At 39.6% G+C, this 25,114-nt stretch overlaps 1 protein-coding gene and 1 pseudogene across 1 annotated transcript in view; both read left to right on the top strand.

Annotated features, from left to right (window-relative positions):
* Nucleotides 1-17,266, top strand: part of LOC138848180 (vomeronasal type-2 receptor 116-like) — a 35,134-nt gene extending 17,868 nt beyond the window's left edge. Inside the window, exons 6-12 of the mRNA XM_070067755.1 lie at nucleotides 472-1,278; nucleotides 5,187-5,414; nucleotides 6,603-6,726; nucleotides 9,657-10,550; nucleotides 14,020-14,063; nucleotides 16,751-16,827; nucleotides 17,107-17,266. Coding sequence (XP_069923856.1) covers nucleotides 472-1,278; nucleotides 5,187-5,414; nucleotides 6,603-6,726; nucleotides 9,657-10,550; nucleotides 14,020-14,063; nucleotides 16,751-16,827; nucleotides 17,107-17,266 — 2,334 coding nt within the window. The remainder of the gene's footprint in view (nucleotides 1-471; nucleotides 1,279-5,186; nucleotides 5,415-6,602; nucleotides 6,727-9,656; nucleotides 10,551-14,019; nucleotides 14,064-16,750; nucleotides 16,828-17,106) is intronic.
* A 226-nt stretch (nucleotides 17,267-17,492) lies between these two features.
* LOC138848183 (protein LSM12 pseudogene) lies at nucleotides 17,493-18,077 on the top strand (annotated as a pseudogene).
* The last annotated feature ends 7,037 nt before the right edge of the window (nucleotides 18,078-25,114 follow it).

Raw genomic sequence — 25,114 nt, 5'->3', positions numbered from 1 at the left:
AGCAATCTACACACATCACCAGCAAGCTCAGACAGGAACGGTATAGAAAAATTCTTTGTGAAAAGCAATTTTAACAAAACTCTGAGATCAAAGGTGAGTGTATTCTTCAAGGCAATTTAGGTTATGCTAGCAAAATTAATGAAATTCAAACTATCAAGAAATCAACACAGTAAAAATTGTCTCAGAGGTAACATATAACACCAGTTTCAGGGGGAAATTTTCCACATACAACATAGGGTGAGAAGTGCGAAGGACCAATGTCCTGGTCCAAAATCCATGCACTCTTCTTCCCTCAAATGAATATGAAGATTTACAGGTATCTTACACATTTTTGTATGCTGTGAATGAGGATATCCATTCTCATCCTGAAAGCAATAAGCATTGAAGCATGGATTTCTCTGAACCCAGATGATAGAACATGGTCTTCTCTACCCACAAACCTCAGATCATCATGGTTTTCTTTCCATTCAGATCACATATGGTCCTTTTGATCCCATGCTAAGTGAGAGAGACAAGTTTCCATCACTCTATCAGATGGCCACTAGTGACAGCTCTCTGGCCTATGGAATGCTCTCCTTGCTGCTACATTTTGGCTGGATTTGGGTGGCGATCTTTGTATCTAATGACATGAAAGGAGAGCAGTTCCTCCAGGATATTGAAGCTGAGATGGTAAAGAAAGGTGTCTGCTTGGCCTATTCAGTAAAGCTCCCTGACACTAAGTCAAGGTATGAAGAAACTGAAATCTCTTTCCTAGAGGGGATCCGAATTTCATCAGCAAATGTGCATATTCTATATGGTGATGTGATGGGCCTCTATACCATGGAATTTCTAAGCAAATACTGTTTAACCCTGGGGAAGGTGTGGATCATGGATACAAAGTGGGAGATAGTTGTGAAGGAGACAGACCACATGCTGCACTCTTTTCATGGAGGCTTCTCATTTTCACACCACAAGGGGGAAATCCCTGGCCTCAACCACTTTGTCAAGACAGTGGACCCTTCCCACTACCCAGAAGATTTCTTCCTCAGTCAACTATGGCTTCATGCTTTTCACTGCTTACCTCCTGGGCCACTTTGTGGAACAATTGGAGTCTGCCCACCAAATGCTTCCTTTGAGTTTTTCCCAGGACGCATTGACATGCTGACCATATCTGACTCCAGCTATTTCATCTACAATGCTGTGTATGCAGTGGCCCATGCCCTCCATAAGATGCTTTCAGAGCAAATGGAAAAGAGATCTCCAGGAGACGCATCTCAACCTAGGATTCTTCCATGGCAGGTAAACGTCTCTCAAAACAGGATATGCATTGCACTTCTGATGGCATTCTCGGGTATTTCTATTGTAGTACCACATGACCATGTTTTCATGCTGAGATTGGCATGATGATTAGTGGGCTCTTTCACACCACACCAGGCATAGATACACCTTTAATTGTTATCTGTGTGTGGAGGATTTTTTTATCTGCTATCGAACACTTAAAAAACATTTCCTGCTATGGAACTTGTTGAAAATATTTAAAAACAGTATACATACTTAGAAATGCACTTAAGTCTACAGATAAATAGTTTTGGTCATCTGATCACACTGATAACCAACACCCAAATATACAACATAGTATTTCTAGTACCCAAATGAGCTCCGTATCCCCCCCCACTCAATTTCTTTTTTCACATGTGAAAGAGGAGCATATTGTCATTAACAAGATATGATCTAGTGAAGCAATATTAAAATTACATAGCCAATGATCTGACACCACAGAATTTTATACTCTATATATTAACTAGGACAAATAAGAGAAACATGATATTTTTGTAGTTCAGGCTTATATAATTTACTGTAATGACCTCCAGTTTTAAATGTCATGATTTCATTCTGAATCATGTCTGAGTAATATGCAAATATATATCACAATTCCTTCACCCAGTCATCAGTTGATGGACATCTAGATGGTTGCACTTCTAAGGTATTGCACATTGAGCTGCTATAGAATTCTGAGTGCAGGTGACTCTTTCATGTGTTGATGTCATTTCCTTTGAATACATTCTCAGGTGTGAGACTACTGGGCCATGTGGTAGAACTAGTATTGGTTTTCTGAAAAATTCCTCTCCTGTCTTCCATTATGGTTGTACCAGCTTACAATCATTCCCATAAAATGTATTGGGGTATTTTTTTCCAGACCCTCAGCAGAATTTATTTTTCAAATTTTGGATAATATTCATTCAAAGTGGGGCAAGTGAAATCTCACTTCAGTTTTTATTGGCACTTCCCTGATGGTTACTGGTCCTGAGCATCCTTTCATGTTTCTCTTGACCATTTTTATTTCATCCTTTGAAAAATGCCTGTTCATATCTTTAGTTCACTTCTTAACTAGATTGTTGGTTATGTCGTTGTTAAGTTTTTTGAACTCCTTATACAATCTGGAGATTAATACTTTATTGGATCCATGTTTTGCAAATATTTTCCCCCATTCTGTAAGTAGTGTCTTCACTTGAATGAGTGTGTCTTTTGCTGAGCAGAAGTTACTTAGCTTAATGTATATTGTTGCCTTTATTGCCTTTATTTCTTGGATTTTATCCAAGAAATTGTTGCCTAGGTAAATATCTTGCAGTGTTTCCCCAATGTTTTCCTCTTGTAGTTTGATGGTTTTGGTTTAAAGCTTAAATCCTTGATAAATTTTAAATTGATATTTGTATAGGGTGTAAGGTAGCAGTCTGATTTCATATCTCTAGATGTGGAAATCCAAATTTCCCAACACCACTTGTTGAAGAACTGTCTTTTTCTTGGGAATCAATTTAGCTCCATGTAAAATTTTCAATTCATACTCAATAATGACAGATCATAGAAGAATAATGTTATTCACTGTAGGATGAAATGCTATAAAATACCTTAATAAAGCTCATTACAAAGACTTGGAAGAAGGAAATGATTAAAACTACTCTTTTGTTTGGAAGGATTGCAAAGCTAGGAAATATGGACTATCATGTATCCCACAGCAGCTAAAAATCTATTTGGTTATAAATATTCCCTGTAATCTCAAAAGGTAGCTGTATTCTCAACAAAAAATAGTCAAAGTGCAAAGAGAGAAATAAAAGCCATGGAACAATAAACTCTACTGAGGTAAAAAATGTTATACAAATAAACTACACATACACAGCATACACATTTTTGTAAGTTAAGAACTACCAGCGGCAGCCAGAGATGTACAAGCAGATTTGGGGAAATGTTTATTTAGAAAAATTATGCTTGGATTTCTAATTCATTGAATTTAATTCAACTGATATTATTTTCAGTTTTCTTAAACTTTTAAAAAATCATTTCAAAATCAGAATTACTATGAGAAAGAGAGAGGCAGAGAAAAGAGGAGACAGATCTAGCATCTGCTGATTCACTCCACAATGGCTACATGTACCAGGATTAGGCCAGGTCAAGCCAGGATGCAGGAGCATCAGTTGCTCTCCTACATGAGTGCAGGGGCCCAAGCACTTGGAACCTCAAGTGCTGCCTTCCCAGGCACATTAGCAGAAAGCTGAATCAGGAGTAGAGCAGTTGGGGTTTCCATCGGCACTCACAGGGGTGCTGGGAATTGTGGAAAGTGGCTTGACCTGCTGCACCACAAGATCAGCCCAAATGTTGTTAAATTAAAACAAAATTTACTGATATAAAAGAACAGATTTCATGTATTTCATTGATACAATTTTAAGAAGATAACCATCCTTTCTTCCTTTCCCTTCTCAGTCACCCCTTCTTCCATTCCTTTTTTCCTTTTAATTTTTGCAACAACGTAATTTCAATTTACTTTAAATCACAGAGTTAATGCCTCACTAATCATGATGTTCCTCAAATGAAAAGTAGAAAGATAACTGCTCCAAGGAATTTACACAAGGGCGATAAACACAAATCAAAGCCTGAGATGTCAGTTTCATTTTTATATATTGTGTTTTTTTTTCTTCTATTCTATATTATATAGTACCCATCACCAAAACACACTTATATATTCTATTTAAGGAACTGGTATATTTCACTATGCATAATGGTATCCATGTGAATCTATTTTTTTGCTAAAGAGAGAATTTCACTTTTTGGTGGGGAGACAGGGTCAAAATTTTAAAAGTGCACACAAGTGCACTCACAATAATCAAGATATTTTGCATATAAAGTCATGCTATAAAAAAAAAGTCATGCTATTCTCATGTGGAAGAACTAAGATGAGCTTTCCTAAACCAATAACCAATCTTTCATGGTCAGCAACCCTGTGGGACTCATCCTGTGATTTCTCTGTTTAGAATCAGATGCTCCCCGGCCGGCGCCGTGGCTCACTAGGCTAATCCTCTGCCTAGCGGCGCCGGCACACCAGGTTATAGTCCCAGTCAGGGTGCCGGATTCTGTCCCGGTTACCCCTCTTCCAGGCCAGCTCTCTGCTGTGGCCAGGGAGTGCAGTGGAGGATGGCCCAGGTGCTTGGGCCCTGCACCCCATGGGAGACCAGGAAAAGCACCTGGCTCCTGGCTCCTGGCTCCTGCCATTGGATCAGCGTGGTGTGCCGGCTGCAGCATGCCGGTTGCGGCGGCCATTGGAGGGTGAACCAATGGCAAAGGAAGACCTTTCTCTCTGTCTCTCTCTCTCACTGTCCACTCTGCCTGTCAAAAAAAAAGAATCAGATGCTCCCCATCACTTTAATAGGGGGGAGGCAGAATTCCCCACTCTTGAACCCATGATTTTTTTAATGTATTTCACAGGTAGAATTATAGACAGTGAGGAGACAGACAGAGAGAAAGCTCTTCCTTCCATTGGTTCACTCTCCAAATGGCCGCTATGGCCAGCACTGCATAGATCCAAAGCCAAGAGCCAGGTGATTCTTCCCGGTCTCCCATGAGGATGCAGAAGCCCAAGCACTTGGGCCTCCTCCACTGCTTTCCTGGGCCACAGCAGAGAGCTGGACTGGAAGAGGAGCAACTGGCACTAGAACCCAGTGCCTGTATTGGATGCTGACACTACAGGCAGAGGATTAACCAAGTGAGCCATGGCGCCAGCCCCAAACCCATGATATTTTGATCAGTCAGAAAAAACAGCCTCTGCCCAATAGAAACCCTGAGGATAGACAGGAGGGAAAAGAAGAATTTCTAAGTCGTGTGCACCTCCACCTCTAATCTGAATGTTCTCTCTCTTTCCAATTGTGCCTCCCCTCCAGCTTCATCCACTTCTGAGGAAAATCCAATTTACCAACAGTGCTGGGGAGGATGTTTCCTTCCATGAAACGAGACACCATATGCCACACTACGATATCCACAACATTGTGAATTTTCCTGCTGGATTTCGTTTGCTGATTAAAATCGGGGAGTTTTCCCCTGAGTGTGCACGTGGAGAATCCTTGGTCCTCAATGAAGAGATGATAGAATGGCCAGTTGCATTCAAGGAGGTGTGGATCCATGGGAATATTGGATACATACAGAGGGCTTGATGAAAGTATGGGAGGATATTATGTGTGAGAATTTACATAAGCATTCAATTCTCAATTCACATATTGGCTTCAAAAGATATGGTGTTCCTTACACATATATGAGCCAGTGTGTATTAGAAGTGCATGTTTGGATTAGATATTGTTGTTTTTCTCTGGGCATGTTAATGCATTCCTAGGTTGAGTGACTAGAAAGAATGTTAAGAAATAGAGATAGAGATCAATACTTAGACATAAAATTACTAAATGTATGTCACTACAAATTCTAAAATTTTATTTCACCTTTGTATTCATATAATGTGAAAAACTTCATGTATTACATGTATATTTATAAAGATAGTGATATTTTCATCATTTAGTGAGTCATTATTATGTTTTGATGCAGTACAAACACAGTAAATTATGAATTGAACATTTGTAGAAAAATTTCTGATTTTCCTTTGTCATTGTGGGTGCTAATCAGTTCAGTTTTTTTTTTTCTGAATACCACCTCACAGCTGTGATCAAAAATTTTATCATCATTGTGCTGTTGAAATACCCCAGACAGTTTTGCGGGTATTTTTTATAACTATTGTGTGTTATATAACAAATGCATTGGCAGTATCAGGAATTGATGCCCTCCCTGGGTATAGAAGTCCAGAAGTAGATAGATGCACAATCAATGGATTATTACATTTGTTCACCTTTTCTTTGTGGGCTTGTCTTTTTCTTAGTAGTTACTATCAGAAGTGTATCTAGTCATCAGGCTTTTTGAATATTTTTCTGGCATGTAAAATCTTCTACTCAATCAAAGAAAGAGGCGTGTAAAATAGTCTCAGACATACACATTCTAGAAGAATTACCACATAAAAAGCTAAACTGAAAAGATTTCAGAGGAAGCAATTCAATAAAGAGACAAATGCCCAGAAGCATAGATCCAGTGATGAGCAAAATTAAACCCATCAGGTGGCCTCATAATATTTGGTAGGCAGTTGACAAACCTGGAATGAGCATCTTAGAAACTCCAATTGGATGTCTAAATAAAATCAATAAGATACAGCCTGAGGAAGACATAGTGATGACCTTGGGGTGAAAAGGCAATTAGAGACATCCTATCACAGTGCCTAATGTCATGCAAAGCAATGACCATCACTTCTCTTTCCCCATCAGACTCCTCAGTCTTTGTGTAGCCAAAGGTGTGGTCCAGGATTCAGGAAAATGCCACAGGAAGGAAAACATGTCTGCTGCTATACTTGCGTTGTTTGTCCAGAGAGAGACATTTCCAATCATACAGGTAGAATACATATAACTTACCTTGAGAACTCTACCATCTTAACTATTTCTTGATAAAAAGGAAACCAAGAATATTTACGATGAGATAATAGTTTTCACTCACTATTTCCATACCCTTGTTGTATGTTCACTATTGCCATCTCATTATGTGTAAGCTGTTTTCTGGAGGTGCTAATCATCTCAAGCTCAACTGTGACACTGATTCGATCTGGTATCATTCTTTTCGATCCAACACTGAATGAGATTCTCTCAATCTGAAATCTAAACAAGAAATATAATATTTGTATTTGTTAAGGCTCTGTATGGTTATCTAGAAGTCTTGAATTCAAAACTTTTTCATAGACAACTGAAAAACAGGGAGCTAATCCACATGAATTGTGATGGGAATATTGTATTACTTTCTGTGCTACATCTTTGACATGTTGCATGCTGTTCAGTACACAGAATGAATGACACCACTTGTCCTTTTATGGATATACAAGAAGAAGAGAAAAAATAAGCTGAAATATAGACACAAATATCAAATTATATATCAAAGCCAAATGTTTGAGAAATGTAAAAGTGTACTAAGACTCATTGGTAAATAGTTCCACTGTTCAATGTATAATAAATATGTTTATAATAATTTGAATTCTTCCAAAATAATGTTTCAATTCACATCATCTTAGCTCTAGAGATATTTTGATTTCAGTATCTTCAAACATTCTATACAGAGTTTCCAGTATGAAGAAAACAGAAAAATGACTTCAAGTGTCAGTGAAAATATTCAACATGCAGTAATTTAGTGAAAGAAAGAAAACTAAAGTATCATGCACTGACCCATTGTACAATATACACTTGCCTATATATTCCTGGTGTATCTCCAAGATAGGTGCCAGATGTACCTACAGATTCCATGAAAAGTAAAGGGAACACATTGAAAAGAATTGGAGGAGAAAATTCCTCTAAATTTTTGCAAATATTTATATTCTATTTTTTTACAAAATAATTTATTTATATGTTTGAAAGTCAGAGTTGAAGAGGGGGGGAGAGCATAATAGAGAGGGAGAGAGGATACAGTGAGGATCTTCCATCAGGTAGATTCACTCTCCAGATAGCTCCAATGGCCTAGACTGGGCCAGGCCAAAGTCAGAAACCAGGAGCTTCTTCCAGGTCTTGCAGAGGCCCAAGCATTTGGGCCTTCCTCTGCTGGTTTCCTAGGCACATTGGCATGGAGATCGTTTGGAAGTGCAGCAGTCAAGACATGAGCAGGCACCTGTTCAGATGCCATCATTGCAGGCAGTGGCTTTAACCACTACATCACAACTCCACTCCCTGAAGCTTGTACTCTTGCAAGAGTACCAAGGATAAAAACAGAGTAGGACTCTTACTGCAAGTATAGCTCAACTAACACTATTTTCTTTCTTTCTTTCTTTCTTTCTTTCTTTCTTTCTTTCTTTCTTTCTTTCTTTCTTTCTTTTTTTTTACAGACAGAGTGGACAGTGAGAGAGAGACAGAGAGAAAGGTCTTCCTTTGCTGTTGGTTCACCCTCCAATGGCCGCCGAGGCTGACACGCAGCGGCCTACGCACCGCGCTGATCCGATGGCAGGAGCCAGGTACTTCTCCTGGTCTCCCATGGGGTGCAGGGCCCAAGCACCTGGGCCATCCTCCACTGCACTCCCGGGCCATAGCAGAGAGCTGGCCTGGAAGAGGGGCAACCAGGACAGAATCCGGCGCCCTGACCGGGACTAGAACCCGGTGTGCCAGCGCCATTCGGTGGAGGGTTAGCCTAGTGAGCCACAGCGCCGGCCCACCATTTTCTTTCTTTTTAAAAAAGATTATTTTATTTGAAAATCAGAGAATCAGTGAACGAGAGAGAGAGAGAGAGAGAATCTAATTGTTCACTCCTCAGATGGAACAATGGCCTGGGATGGGCCAGCAGGTACTGGGAGCCAGGAGCTTCCTTTTGGGTCTCCCACATGGGTGTTGGGGTCACAAGTGCTTGTGGAATTTTCTGCTGCTCTTTCTAGGTGATTAGCAGGGAGCTGGATTGGAAATTCATCAACTTAAACACAAAACAATGTCCATAAGGGATCTGGCATTGCAGTTGGTGGCTTTACCTACCATGCGACAACACCAACCCTATTTTGGTTTGTACAATTGAAATTTGATTGAAAGAAAGACATATTTTCCAACTGGCCTGTTCTTAATGACTTCTTTCATGCTGTAGCAGTAGAAGTGCATTATTTCAAGTGAGACAATGTGGTGTCCAACATGCTGTTCACATGAGCTATAATGGTGAACAAGCCATAATTTCAAGTTAAGAAGAATGCCTAGTTGTCTTTGAGTAACATGATGAAAATACCACTTATTTCCATAGAACCACAGAATGACAATCAGCTACAATTCCCATCTATTCAACCTCAGTATCACAACATTTATATGGAAACATGGACAAGATGAATCCATGTAGGAAATTAGGAATGGAGGTCCCAGGAATGAAAGATCATTTATATAGGTCATTTCCATTTGAGGATAAGGAGGAAAATCCTTAAACCTGATGATCCCAGACAAATATTCTAACCCATGTGAACAAAGGATTTATCTAGAGATGACACTGAGGACTGTAGAGAGGAGGGCTGGGAAGAATCCAAGCCCATATGAAATATAGAAAATTCCTCATTGTTTAGAAATTAAACACTGAAAAAAATCTCTGACAGATAGGATGAGAACGCAGATCCCCATGTGCTAAGGAGCTAGTTTGAATGAGTTTCCTTCACCTGCAGATGAACATTCTGCCTTGGTTAGGTGCACAGAAATACTTTAGTGTTTCTTGGTATACATCACCCCAGGCTGAATTCACCATGAAATTGCAAAGGTGAGCTTTTTCCTTAACAGGGAAAAAGGAGCAAATTGTGAAATGGAAACACAGACTCTTCCTTTTCCCCACAGATGCAGAGCAGTGCATCCCATGTGCAGATCACGAGTACCCAAACATGGAGAGAAACCACTGCCTCCCCAAGCTGGTGACCTTCTTAGCCTTTGAGGAATTCCTGGGGATGGCCCTGGCCTGCATGGCTCTGTGTTTCTCTGTCCTAACAGCTGCCGTCCTCTGGGTCTTTGTGAAGCACCGAGACACTCCCATCGTCAAGGCCAATAACAGGACCCTCAGCTACATCCTGCTCATCGCCCTCCTCCTGTGCTTCCTCTGCTCCTTACTCTTCCTTGGCCGTCCCAACACAGCCACTTGCCTCCTCCAGCAAATAGCATTTGGCCTTGTGTTCACAATAGCTGTTTCCGCTGTGCTTGCCAAGACCATCACTGTGATTCTGGCCTTCAAAGCTCTGAAACCTGGAAGAACGATAAGGCGGTTATTGGTATCAGGCACTTCTAACTTCATCATTCCCATCTGCTCCATGATCCAACTGGTTCTCTGTGGCATCTGGTTGGGAACCTCTCCTCCCTTTATTGAGGTAGATAAACATTCTGAGCACGACTACATCATCCTGGTGTGCAATAAGGGCTCAGTCACTGCCTTCTACTGTGTCCTGGGCTACCTGGGTTCCTTGGCCCTGGCCAGCTTCATTGTGGCTTTCCTAGCCAGGAATCTGCCTGACACATTCAATGAAGCCAAGTTTCTGACGTTCAGCATGCTGGTGTTCTGCAGTGTCTGGGTGACCTTCCTGCCTGTCTACCACAGCACCAAGGGGAAGGTCATGGTGGCCGTGGAAGTCTTCTCCATTTTGGCCTCCAGTGCAGGGCTCCTCGGCTGCATCTTTGCCCCCAAGTGCTATGTTATTCTCATAAAACCTGATAAAAATTCTTTGAAAGCTTTAAGGAACCAATGCACTTGTAGGAGACCCTAAAATATTTTTCTCAATGGTTTCTCTACATTTTCAAATTTTGTAAACAAAAACCAAATTGGTAGTAGATTTCCAACATTGTAAAATAAGCAAAACTAAAAAAACATTTCTGTTTAGGTATTTGGCCTAGCAATTAATTAATCTTGTCCCACATGACAGTAGCTAGGTTTGTGATTTGGTTCTGACCCCTGATATCAGATTGCTACGATATTAAACACTTTGTGTCCCTGTCAATTTTTTTCCTGGCTCCTGGCTTCTGGACTCAATCCAAGATAAACCACTATGGGAAATGAGACGTGAAGTAGTGAAAGGTTGGACTCTCAACCATCTCTCTCTTTCTCTCTGCTTCTCTCTCTCCCTCTCAAAAATGCAAAGCAGGCTAGAAATATTTTCATATAAACTAAAAGGAATCACTGTTTAAAACCGAAACAAAGCTGAGCATCAACATATAAATAGCAATTACATTTCATATGATAGGGCTATCCCTGAAAATATGCAGAGTAATTAATTTCATCTTTGTTTATTACTTTAGATACCATATATGTTCTTATTTGTTGTTTTAACTTTTCTTTAATTAATAGAAATTTCCAAAGTACAGCTTTTGGATTACAGTGGCTTTTCCCCCCATAACTTCCCTCACATCCACAACCCTCCAATCCCCAGCACCTCTCCCATTCCTTTCACATCAAGATGCATTTTCAGTTATCTTTATATACAGAAGATCAATTTAGTATATAATAAGTAAAGATTGCAACAGTTTGCACCCACACAGAAACACAAAGTATAAAGTACAGTTTGAGTACTAGTTATAACATTAATTCACAGTGTACAACACATTAAGGACAGAGATTCTACATGAGGAGTAAGTGCAGAGTGACTTATTGTTGTCTTAACAATTCACACTCTTATTTATGGAGTCAGTATTCACCCTAGGCACTTGTCATGAGCTGCCAAGGATATGGAAGCCTTTTGAGTTCACCAATTCAATCTTATTTAGACAAGATCATAGTCAAAGTGGAAGTTCTCTCCTCCATTCAGAGAAAGGTACCTCCTTCTTTGATGGCCCATTCTTTCCACTGGGATCTCATTCACAGAGATCTTTCATTTAGGTCTTTTTTTTCCAGAGTGTCTTGGCTTTCATGCCTAAAATACTCTCATGGTCTCTTCAGCCAGAACCAAATGTCTTAAGGGCTGATTCTGAGGCCAGAGTGCTGTTTAGGACATCTGCCATTCTATGAGTCTGCTGTGTATCCTGGTTCCCATGTTGGATCAATCTCTCACTTTTTGATGATATCAGTTAGTATTAGCAGACACTAGTCTTGTTTATGTGATCCCTTTGACTCTTAATCCTTTCAATTTGATCCATTGTGAACGGAAACTGACCACTTGGACTAGTGAGATGGCATTGGTACATGCCACCTTGATGGGATTGAATTGGAATTCCCTGGCACGTTTCTAACTCTACCATTTGGGGCAAGTCAGCTTGAGCATGTCCCAGTTGTACATCTCCTGCCTCTCTTATTCCCACTCTTATATTTAACAGGGATCACTTTTCAGTTAAATTTAAACACCTAAGAATAATTTTGTGTTAATTAAAGAGTTCAACCTATAGCATTAAGTTGAACAAAAAACACTAAAAGGGATAAAGTATTAAGTTTTTTATGTTCATATTTGAAAACATGTCTCAGTTATAACTGCTTTATGTTGTTTCTCTAAATGTCATGGAGAATTTGTCATTTTGTGGTTATAAAGTGGAGTTTGTTTCCAAATACAAGAGTCAACTAGACCATGAGCATTCTTCTCTTTGAACACTGTATTGTTCACAAACATCTTAGTTACTAAGTATTTTCTAGCTATTTGGAAATGGCATTTTTATTTTTACCACATCTGGAGGTGTTTTTCATGAATACATAGGAGTGATTCTATAACTGTCTCATCTACCATTGGACTGCTATCATTTTGGCCTTTGCTTAGAGTTCTTATTCCAGGAGACAATGATGCTATTATTGAGGTGAAATTCACATACCCAGTAAGAACCACTGTAGTATTTGACAAGGATGTGGTATTACAGTACTTTCACATTCAAATTCTACATTGATTTTCTATAAAGTATGTTCAAAAGTTTGAGCAATAATCATGTCTGTAGATTGAGCCTTTTGCATCACCCTGTAATCAAAGCCTTTCTGCATTAAGCAGCCACTTTCAAGTTTCCATGAACGTTGTTTATGCAACCATTCATCTCCTTTAGTTGCTATGTGTTTACCTACTCTGGACAGTTGCTGGCAATGGAGTGAGATAATATGAGACCTCTTAGATCTAGCTTCTTTCCCATGGCATTACATTTTTGATTCACCCAATTATAGCAGGTACCCTTCATTATTTTTATAGCTGTATAAGATTCAATCTTATGGCTTTTCCACATTCAACGTATTCAATCATTCAAAGATGATGATTTGGGTTGTCTGCAAACTTTCATGTTATGAACAGATTCTTCTGAGCATTCTTGTAAAAATATATATTTGGTACGCACCTTCAGCTCTTCTGAGTGCACAGCGTATTTCCAATGGTTCTGAGAAAAATGCAGTGAATATATATGTTTATTTCAGTAAAAACTTTTGGTTTTTATTTATTCATGTTTTAGACAAGTATCTAAAACTGAAAGCAATTAAAAACACACACCCCAAAATAACTGACTTACAAGTGAAAAGTTTTAGAAAGTAATGAAGATACTGAAGAAACAAAACTTTCTATTATCCAAATATATGAAATACTTAGATATAAATATGTTGAGTGTTAAAATTTTAGACTAATATAACTTATAAAAGTATAGTCAGTATAGTAGTATTTTCTATCATATGACTTCTTCATGACATTTCTTAATGGCTTGCTTTTTAATGAATATTTCTTAAATATCCATTTCATAATTCATTTATTTATTTTATATTAATTTTTTAAAAAGGAAATATTTTCTAAAACTAGCTAATTATGTTCTTTTTTGTAGGCTCTTTGAAGATTTTATACTCGAATATATCAACTCTTGTCAAATTAGGATTCTTAAGTTAGATTTTCTTTTTTTAAGACCTATTTATTAATTTGAAAGAGAGAGAGAGAGAGAGAGAGAGAGAGAGAGAGAGAAAGGTCTTCAATCCACTGGTCCACTCCTCTATTAGACACAACAGCCAGAGCTACACCTATCAGAAGCCAGTAGTCAGGAGCTTCTTCCAGATCTCCCATGCAGGTGCAGGGGTCCAAGGACTTGGACCTTCTTCTATTGCTTTGCCAGGCCATAGCAGAGAGCTGGATCAGAAGTGGAGCAACTGGGACTTGAACCAGCAATCTTTTGGGATGCCAGCACTGCAGGCATTGGCTTTACCCACTATGCCACAGTGCCAGCCCCAAATTTAGATTTTCAGTGAAATTAATGCATCCAATTCAGGGCTTCAAGCAGTCAGATAATTCACAATGTTCACTTCATCTTCATTTATTGATTTCCTGGGTACTGAATTTATCTATGTCTTTTCACATTTTACAATGGAACCTTCACTATAGATTGCCATATTTCTTAGGCAAAAATATGAAGTTTTGCAATTTAAAATGTGTTTATGTTATTGTGAAGAAGAGAACAGATGTTCTGTTTTCTCTCTATGAATTTCTTTGCTCCCCTTTCCTTGGAAATCTGGACTTTTCTAATTTCCTACATTTCATCCATAATTTGAATGTCAAGTAAATGGTTACTTGTTCACTATGCAGGTAGAAATATATTTATTCAATCATTTTTCAGTTGGAGTACATTGATTCTTAGTTTTCAGTGTTGAATTAAATAATAAAGTGCCATAGCACTTTTGCTCCATCATATGAAAATTTTTACAGTATGAAGATGACAGTGTTTCCTTTTTAGCATAAAGATACTTTCCTATTTTGTCATATTATGTTGCACATAGTATCATTACATATCTATTAAATCTTTTTTCTGTGTTCTAAACAAATATTGCTTTCCCATACACACCTGAACCAAAATTGGTGTTCTGTTCACAAGGAGCAATTACTTTTTGGACACTAAATAAATGTGGTACCAAAATTATGCTATGGGCTGGTGCCACGGCTCACTAGGCTAATCCTCTGCCTGCGGTGCCAGCACCCCAGGTTCTAGTCCCGGTTGGGGTGCCGGATTCTGTCCCAGTTGCTCCTTTTCCAGTCCAGCTCTCTGCTGTGGCCCAGGAGTGCAGTGGATGATGGCCCAGGTCCTTGGGCCCTGCAACCACGTGGGAGACCAGGGTGAAGCACCTGGCTCCTGGCTTCGGATTGGTGCAGCACACTGGCCACAACGTGCTGACCATTGCGGCCGCTTGGGGGATGAACCAATGGAAAAAGACTGTCTAACTCTGCCTGTCAAAAAAAAATTATGCTATGGAGACTTCCAATGTGTCATTATATTTATTTTAATGATAGGAGTGATGAATTAAATTTTTCTTTAATCATTTTACCTTAGTGATACACTTTTTTATTATGAAGGATATATTTGTTCACCCCAGGGTTACTTTTAGCTTTTGCTATCAGCTGAATATTGAATAACTTAATCTGCTTTCCCCAAATGGGAAGTTGTCAGCTATTCTATACCATGCATAAAGTTAGTAGAAAACCTGAAGACTGAAGAATATACACTCATTAAATTCATGTCTTAATAAGAGCAAACAGAAATATACTAATACAAAAAGTAGGCCTAAGTGTTATGAGGAAAACATCAACACAATGATACAAGCTACAACCTTGGTAAACAGGGAAATATTGGGCAGTGAAAGAAGCTCATTCCAAGGGGTAACAAAGTGAAACAGAGGTTCTAGATTGTCAGGCATTAGATGGAACAATGATGAGAAAGGCAACAACATTTAATGAGGTAGTGCATATATCAGAATAGATAGGCACCTCTCCAGGCAGATCTGGACAGTGGCAGTAGTGGTTCTGGGTCCCAACAGTCTCACCAATGCCAAGACCCCAAGAGTTGGATCAAAGGGATGTGCTCATGGGGTGGACACAAAAATCTTGATACCTGCCCTCTGCTTCTAAAAGGCTGGAGAGCAAATGAAAAATTCTATGGAAGCACAAGGGTGAGGACCTCTGATTTCATTGGTATGCCTTCCTCCAATACATTTTTCAGCAATACCAATAGGGACAGAACACACAGGCACAAAAATATACTCACATGCAGTCACAATGATACCTAACACATACACACGATCTTCAATTTGCCAAAATGCTGACACTGTATTTTCTGGCTTGAATATAAGTGTCGAGTTGTGCCTCTTTCTGCAGGCCATCTTTGTAGACATTTATCTTCAGAGAATTTTGGCGGCTTCTGACCTTCAGATCCACTGAAGTGTGCAAGTGGTACAGCTGTAGGTAGAGAAAAATCATGTGAGCCATTCTAACCGGGGTGAGGTGAAACCTCATTGTGGTTTTGATTTGCATTTCCCTGATTGCTAGTGATCTTGAACATTTTTTCATGTGCCTGCTGGCCATTTGGATTTCCTCTTTTGAAAAATGTCTATTGAGGTCCTTGGCCCATCTCTTAAGTGGGTTGTTGGTTTTGTTTTTGTGGAGTTTCTTGATCTCTTTGTAGATTCTGGTTATTAACCCTTTATCTGTTGCATAGTTTGCAAATAGTTTTTCCCATTCTGTCAGTTGTCTCTTCACTCTCCTGACTGTTTCTTTTGCAATACAGAAACTTCTCAATTTGATGCAATCCCAATAGTTGATTTTGGCTTTGACTGCCTGTGCCTCCCGGGTCTTTTCCAGAAACTCTTTGCCTGTGCCAATATCTTGAAGGATTTCTCCAATGTACTCTAATAATTTGATGGTGTCAGGCTGTAGATTTAGGTCTTTAATCCATGTTGAGTGGATTTTTGTGTAAGGTGTAAGGTAGGGTCTTGCTTCATGCTTCTGCACGTGGAAATCCAGTTTTCCCAGCACCATTTATTCAATAGACTGTCCTTGCTCCAGGAATTAGTTTTAGATCCTTGATCAAATATAAGTTGGTTGTAGATGTTTGGGTTGATTTCTGGTGTTTCAATTCTGTTCCATTGGTCTATCCATCTGTTTCTGTACCAGTACCATGCTTTTTTGATTACAACTGCCCTGTAGTATGTCCTGAAATCTGGTATTGTGATGCCTCCGGCTTCCTTTTAGTTGTACAAGATTGCTTTAGCTAAATCAGAGATGATGACATGTCAAGATATCTCCAGCGTTAAGTCAGATACCAGAGTGTCAGTTGAAATAGGGAGAATATGGGGTAGATACTGTCTGCAGGGTCAGCCCTCTGCAGGGAGAACTGGTCTCTGTGTAGGGAACAACCAAGTCCCAGGATAGCTGTGTCCTCAGCCTATTTAATGTGTGTGACAGTCTAGTGATTCAAAGACACAGCTAGTAGCCAAATTGAGACATTTCTAAGTCAGTCACTTTGCCAAGAACTCGCCTTTGTGTCTCTGTTGTCAGGAAAGGTCAGACCTCTGGTCGTTTTATTGCTTTATCCCTCTCCATCCCAGGAAATCAGGAAAGCACCCTGCCCTGATGCTCTGTGCCTGTGACTGGGAAATAGATTATAAAGGATGCGTGGAGATGGACATCTGTGACTTGTCTCTCCTGATGCCAGGATTTGAATCATCCTTATGCATGATTCTGACTTTTCTTCCCCAGGATGTGTGAGGACCTGACTGCATCCCAGGTCCAAGGGTATTCTTTCTCTCCAATTAAACTTACCTGAGTATTGCAGACCCTCTTTCTATAAATTGACATCTAAAAATTATTTAGATAAGCAGGTTTTCTTAATAGATTTTAAACAAATCCAAAGTTTCTATGATTCAACAGGGGAAATACATTTCCTTAATGTTTAGAATGCTTACTTCAGGCTGGCTGCGGCTGCTCTCCCAAGATGGCGGCTCCTTGGGGCGAGTACTTCAGCGATGGGAGCCAGGTGTCGTGCCAGATGTGCCCGGAGCAGCGGTTGCAGGGCTAGGTGGTAGCCTTCGACTACCAGTCCAAAATGCTGGCTTTAAAATGTCCCTCTTCCAGCGGAAAGCCCAACCACACAGACATCTTGCTCATAAACTTACAGTATGTTTCAGAAGTGGAAATTATGAATGACTGCACAGAAACCCCTCCTCCCTTAGCTTCACTCAATGTCAGTAAGCTTGCCAGCAAAGCACGGATGGAGAAGGAAGAGAAGCTGAGCCAGGCCTATGCAATCAGTGCTGGTGTCTGCCTAGAGGGCCAGCAGCTCTTCCAGACCATCCACAAGACCATTAACGACTGTAAATGGCAAGAAAAAAACATTGTAGTTATGGAAGAAATTGTTATTACACCCCCATATCAAGTGGAAAACTGTAAAGGCAAAGAGGGGACTGCACTGAGCCATGTACGCAAAATAGTTGAAAAGCATTTTAGAGACGTGGAAAGCCAAAAGATCCTGCAGTGTTCACAAGCCCAGCAACCACAGAAGGAGGCTGCCCTGTCCTGAGTCCACACGCACTCAGGACTCCTCCAGCATCCAGCACTGCAGGGTGGTGGCTTCGGCGGAGGCAGGCTGGGAGGGAAGGGATCCTGTATTTCCTGTTGGCTCTTGTTAACAGAGGGTCTGTTAGAGTTTAAAAAAAAGTCTGCCACCCCCAAGAATGACTCCAAGAGACTCTCATGCAATAAGCAAGGGGTTAAGGGTTTATTAATCCAGCATGCTGGGGCTCTCTGAACGTGCAAGAACAGAGGAGCCCCGAGGAACTAAAGCATAGGGTTTATAAAGGCAAAAACCACAGAATCAGGAGGGGGGATACACGTTTGCTAAAAATCAAAAGAGAGTACATAGTTACTGGGGTCAACATAACAAAAGTCCTAAGTGAAATTAATGTCCATTATAATCTTGACAATACCAGTTACAATCGTACAATTATCAATTATGATCTTGACATTAATCCAAATTATAGGTAAGACATAGACAAATCACATATTTATCATTAACCCAGGTGCAACCTTTCTACTTTCAAGCTTGAGCAATCATGCTAGGGGGTTTTTGTGCTCTGCCAAGGGTGACGTAGTGTACTGCTATTGTCCGAATATTTGAGATCATAGTTTCAGACAAGAGTCTCACAGTGGGGGGGGGGGTGCTTTCCCAGAATGGAGTCTCAAGTACTACAAAATGGAGTCCCTACTGTCAAGGTGCTACTACAGGTCACTTGAGAGATGGGCCAAGGACCTCAATAGACATTTTTCAAAAGAGGAAATCAAAATGGCCAACAGGCACATGAAAAAATGTTCAAGATCACTAGCAAACAGGGAAAAGCAAAACAAAACCACAATGAGATTTCACAACACTCCAGTGAGATTGGATCACATACAGAAATCTTCCAACAACACATGCAGGTGAGGATGTGGGGAAAAAGGGACACTAACCCACTGTTGGTGGGAATGCAAACTGGTCAAGCCACTATGCAAGTCACACAGGGGATTCTTCAGAAACATGAATAAAACCCTAGCATACAACCCAGCCTTTCCACACCTTGAAATTTAACCAAAGGAAATCAAATTGGCAAACAAAAAAGCCGTCTGCACCTTAATGTTTATTGCAGCTCAATTCACAATAGCTAAGACCTGGAATCAGCCTAAATGCCCATCAACAGTAAAATGGATAAAGAAATAATGGGACACGTACTCCATAGAATAGTACACAGCAGTCAAAAACAATGAAATCCGGTCATTTGCAACAAAATGAAGGAATATGGAAAACATTATGCTCAGTGAATTAAGCCAGAAGCAGAGGGACAAATATCATATGTTCTCCCTAATCGGTGACAACTAACTGAGCACCAAACAGGAAACATGTTGAAGTGAAATGGACTCTATGAGAAATGGTGACTTGATCAGCCATATTCCCGACTGTTGATGTACAATGTAATACATTATCCATTTTAGTATTTTTTGGTTCAAGTACTATTGGTGAACTCTGTAATTAACACACAATTATTCTTCGGTGTTTAAATTTTAACTGAAAAGTGATCCCTGTTAGGAATTTGTAAAACATTATGCTGAGTGAAATAAGCCAGTCCCAAAGGGACAAATACCATATGTTCTCCCTGATCGGCGACAACTAACTGAGCACGAAAAAGGAAACCTGTTAAAGTGAAATGAACACTATGAGAAATGGTGACTTAATCAGTCTTTGCCCTGACTGTTAATGAACAACGTAATACGTTATCCCTCTTAGTATATTTTTGGTTTGTTCTACTTAATACTTTTGGTTGAATAATGTAATCAATACACAGTTATTCTTAAGTGTTTAAACTTAATGAAAAGTGATCACTGTTAAATATAAGAGCAGGAATAAGAGAGGGAAGAGATGTGCAATTTGGGACATGCTCAAGCTGACTTGCCCCAACCGGTAGAGTTAGAAACATACCAGGGGATTCCAATTCAATCCCATCAAGGTGGCATGTACCAACACCACCTCACTAGACCCAGAGATGAATTTCTGTTCACAATTGACCATAATGATAGGACTAAGAGCCAAAGGGATCACATAAACAAGACTAGTGTCTGCGAATACTAACTGATAGAATAAAAAAGGGAGAGGACGATCCAGCATGGGAAGTGAGATACACAGCAGACTCATAGAATGGCAGAAGTAGAAACAGCACTCTGGCCTCAGAATCAGCCCTTACGGCATGCGGATCCTGCTGAAAAGCCCATGAGAGTATTTTAGGCATGTAAAGCCAAGACACTATGGCAAAAAAAAAAAAATGACCTAAATGAAAGAACTCTGGGGAGTGAGATCCCAGTGGAAAGAACAGGTTGGCCAGTGATGAGGCTCAACAGGCTAATCCTCAACTTAGCAGCACCAGCATCCAGGTGCTAGTCTCAGCTGGGATGCCGGATTCTGTCCCCGTTGCCCCTCTTCCGGCCAGCTCTCTGCTGTGGCCCGGGAGTGCAGTGGAGGATGGCCCAAGTGCTTGGGCCCTGCACCCCTTGGGAGACCAGAAGAAGCACCTGGCTCCTGCCTTTGGATTAGCACGGTGCACCGGCCACAGCACGCGAGCTGTGGCGGTCATTGGAGGGTGAACCAACGGCAAAGGAAGACCTTTCTTTCTGTCTCTCTCTCTCCCTGTCCACTCTGTGAAAAAAAAGAACAGGTCATCAAAAAAGGAGGTACCTTTCTCTGAAGGGAGGAGAGAACTTCCACTTTGACTATGACCTTGTCTAAATATGATAAGAGTCGGTGACTCAAAAGGCTTCCATAGCCTTGGCAACTCATGACAAGAGCCTAGGGTGATTACTGATGCCATAAACAAGAGTGTCAATTTGTTGAGTCAACAACAGGAGTCACTGTGCACTTACTCCTCATGTAGGATTTCTGTCCTTAATGTGCTGTAATTGCAATTAAATGCTATAACTAGTACTCAAACAGTATTTTTCACTTTGTGTTTCTATGTGGGTACAAACTGTTGAAATCTACTCAATGTATGCTAAACTGATCTTCTGTATATAAAGAGAATTGAAAATAAATCTTGATATGAATGGAAGAGGAGAGGGAGCGGGAAAGGGAAGGGTTGTGGGTGGGAGGGGAGTTATGAGGGGGAAGCCAATGTAATCCATAAGCTGTACTTTGGAAATTTATATTCATTAAATAAAAGTTAAAAAATTTTAAGTAGAATTTCTTTCCCAAATAGAAAAGTCAACTTGTCCTTGAGCAGTCTTCTCTTTGGACACTGTATTGTTCATGAACCTCTTATTAAATAATTACAGCCTAAGTATTTTGAAACGGTATCTTTATCACATATGTAGGTAGTTTTCATGGTTACATAGGAATGATTCTATAATTGTGTCCCCTATCGTTTAACCACTTTCTGTTTGGCCATTGCTTAGAGTTCTTATTCCAGTTTCACATAGGAAAGAATGATGTTTCTATCTAAAGATTCAATGCAATCCCAATCAAGATACTAAAGACATTCTTCTCAGATCTAGAAAAAATTATGCTGAAATTCATATGGAGACACATGAGACCTAGAATACCTAAAGCAATCTTGTACAACTAAAAGGAAGCCGGAGGCATCACAATACCAGATTTCAGGACATACTACAGGGCAGTTGTAATCAAAACAGCATGGTACTGGTACAGAAACAGATGGATAGACCAATGGAACAGAATTGAAACACCAGAAATCATCCCAACACCTACAGCCAACTCATATTTGATCAAGGATCTAAAACCAATTCCTGGAGCAAGGACAGTCTTTTCAATAAATGGTGCTGGGAAAACTGGATTTCCACATGCAGAAGCATGAAGCAAGACCCTAAATACACCTTACACAAAAAGCCACTCAACATGGATTAAGACCTAAATCTACAGCCTGACACCATCAAATTATTAGAGTACATTGGAGAAATCCTTCAAGATATTGGACAGGCAAAGAGTTTCTGGAAAAGACCCGGGAGGCACAGGCAGTCAAAGCCAAAATCAACTATTGGGATTGCATCAAATTGAGAAGTTTCTGTATTGCAAAAGAAACAGTCAGGAGAGTGAAGAGACAACTGACAGAATGGGAAAAACTATTTGCAAACTATGCAACAGATAAAGGGTTGATAACCAGAATCTAAAAAGAGATCAAGAAACTCCACAACATCAAAACCAACAACCCACTTAAGAGATGGGCCAAGGACCTCAATAGACATTTTTCAAAAGAGGAAATCCAAATGGCCAGCAGGCACATGAAAAAATGTTCAAGATCACTAGCAATCAGGGAAATGCAAATCAAAACCACAATGAGGTTTCACCTCACCCCGGTGAGAATGGCTCACATACAGAAATCTACCAACAACAGATGCTGGCGAGGATGTGGGGAAAAAGGGACACTAACCCACTGTTGGTGGGAATGCAAACCGGTCAAGTCACTTTGGAAGTCAGTCTGGAGATTCCTCAAAAACCTGAAGATTACCCTACTGTTCAACCTAGCCATCCCACTCCTTGGAATTTACCCAAAGGAATTTAAATTGACAAACAAAAAAGTGGTCTGCACCCTAATGTTTATTGCAGCACAATTCACAATAGCCAAGACCTGGAACCAACCTAAATGCCCATCAACGGTAGACTGGATAAAGAAATTATGGGATATGTACTCGTTAGAATACTATTCTGCAGTAAAAAAAAAAAAAAAAAAACAATGAAATCCAGTCATTTGCAACAAAATGGAGGAATCTGGAAATCATCATGCTGAGTGAAATAAGCCAGTCCCAAAGGGACAAATATCATATGTTCTCCCTGATCCGTGACAACTGACTGAACACCAAAAAGGAAACCTGTTGTGAAATGGACACTATGAGAAACGGTGACTTAGTCAGCATAGCTCTGACTGTTAATGAACAACTTAATACATTATCCCTCTTAGTAGTTTTTTTTTCCGTCTGTTCTACTTAATATGACTGGTTTAATTCTGTAATTAATACACAGTTATTCTTCAGTGTTGAAATTTAACTGAAATGTGATCCATGTTAAACATAAGAGTGGGAATAAGAGAGGTTGAATGTACAATTTGGGATATGCTCAGGCTGACTTGCCCCAAATGGTAGAGTTAGAAACATACCAGGGGACTCCAATTCAATCCCATCAAGGTGGCATGTACCAATGCCATCTCACTAGTCCAAGTGATCAATTTCAGTTCACAATTGATCATAATGAAAGGACTAAGAGTCAAAGGGATCACATAAACAAGTCTGGTGCCTGCTAATACTAACTGATAGAATAAAAAAGGGAGAGAACAATCCAACATGGGAAGCGAGATACACAGCAGACCCATAGAATGGCAGATGTCCTAAACAGCACTCTGGCCTCAGAATCAGCCCTAAAGGCTTGCGGATCCAGCTGAAAGGCCCATGAGAGTATTTCAGGCATGGAAAGCCAAGACACTCTGGAAAAAAAGGACCTAAGTGAAAGATCTCTGTGAGTGAGATCCCAGTGGAAAGAACAGGTCATCAAAGAAGGAGGTACCTTTCTCTGAAGGGAGGAGAGAACTTCCACTTTGACCATGGCCTTGTCTAAATGTGATCAGAGTCAGTGAACTCAGGGGGCTTCCATAGCGTTGGCAGCTCATGACAAGAGCCTAGGGTGATTATTGATGCCATAAACAAGAGTGTCAATTTGTGAAGTCAACAACAGGAGTCACTGTGCACTTACTCCTCATGTAGGATCTCTGTCCTTAATGTGCTGTACATTGAGATTTAATGCTATAACGAGTACTCAAACAGTATTTTTCACTTTATGTTTCTGTGTGGGTGCAAACTGTTGAAATCTTTACTTAATGTATACTGAACTCATCTTCAGTATATATAGAAAATTGAAAATGAATTTTGATATGAATGGAAAGGGGAGGATTGCGGGTGGGAGGGAAGTCATTGGCGGGGGAAGCCAATGTAATCCATAAGCTGTACTTTGGAAATCTATATGCATTGAGTAAAAGTTAAAAAAAAAGCCCAATAATCACCAAAAAAAAAAAAGAAAAAGAACATGATACTTGGTTAGAACTGAGGAAATATCAATAAAGTATGAAGTTTATTAACAAAAAAAGAATGATGTTTCTATGTTGCTGAAATTCATATACACAATATGAATCAATGAAGTATTGTACAAGAAAGTGGTATTATAATACTTCCACAATCACATTCTACAATGATTTTGCATAAAATATTTTCACAAGTTTTTGCAATTTTCATGTCTGTGTAGATTGAAGCCCTTTACATCACCCATTTTCAAAGCATTTCTCCACGAAGCAGCCGCTTGCAAGCTTCCATGAATGTGGTTCATGCAACCATTCATCTCTTTCAGTTGCTATGGGTTTACCTATTCTGGACAGTTCCTAGCAATGGAATGAGATAACATATGACATCTTAGATCTAAATTCTTTTAGATGGCATTGCATTTTCAATTCATCCAATTTATAGCAGGTATCCTTCGTTATTTTTATAGCTGTATAACATTCATTCTTACGGATTTCCCACACTCAATTTATTCATTCACAAATGTCTATTTCTGTTGTCTCCACACTTTCAGTGTTATGAACAGATTGTTCTGAGCATTCTTGTAAAAATATATGTTTGGGTAGGTACCTTCAGCTCTTCTGAATGCAGAGTGGTTCTTAGGAAACTGTAGTGAATATATATGTTTATTTTAGTAAAAATTTTTAGCCTTTATTTACTCATGTTTAGTCAACTTTCTGAAACTTAGGGAAAAAAGACACTCCCCAAAATAAGTGACAATCAAAGGAAAAGTTTTTGAAAATAGTGGAGATACTGAAGAAGCAAGACCCTACTATACAAATAACAAAATACTTAAATGTAAATATGTGGAGTTAAATTTCTGGGCACATATAACTTACAAAGCTATAGCCAGTAAAGTATGTTTAACATATGACTTTTTCCTTATGTTGCTTTTTAATGACTTTTTTCTTAAACATCTATTTCATATTCATTTAATTATTTATATCAATTTTTAAAAATACATGTTTTCTGAAACTTGGT

The sequence above is a fragment of the Oryctolagus cuniculus genome, unplaced genomic scaffold (assembly GCF_964237555.1).
Source record: "Oryctolagus cuniculus unplaced genomic scaffold, mOryCun1.1 SCAFFOLD_50, whole genome shotgun sequence".
Classification (NCBI taxonomy): Eukaryota; Metazoa; Chordata; class Mammalia; order Lagomorpha; family Leporidae; genus Oryctolagus; species Oryctolagus cuniculus.
Note: the sequence above shows the minus strand (reverse complement) of the source record. Positions and strands in the feature narration are given on the sequence as shown.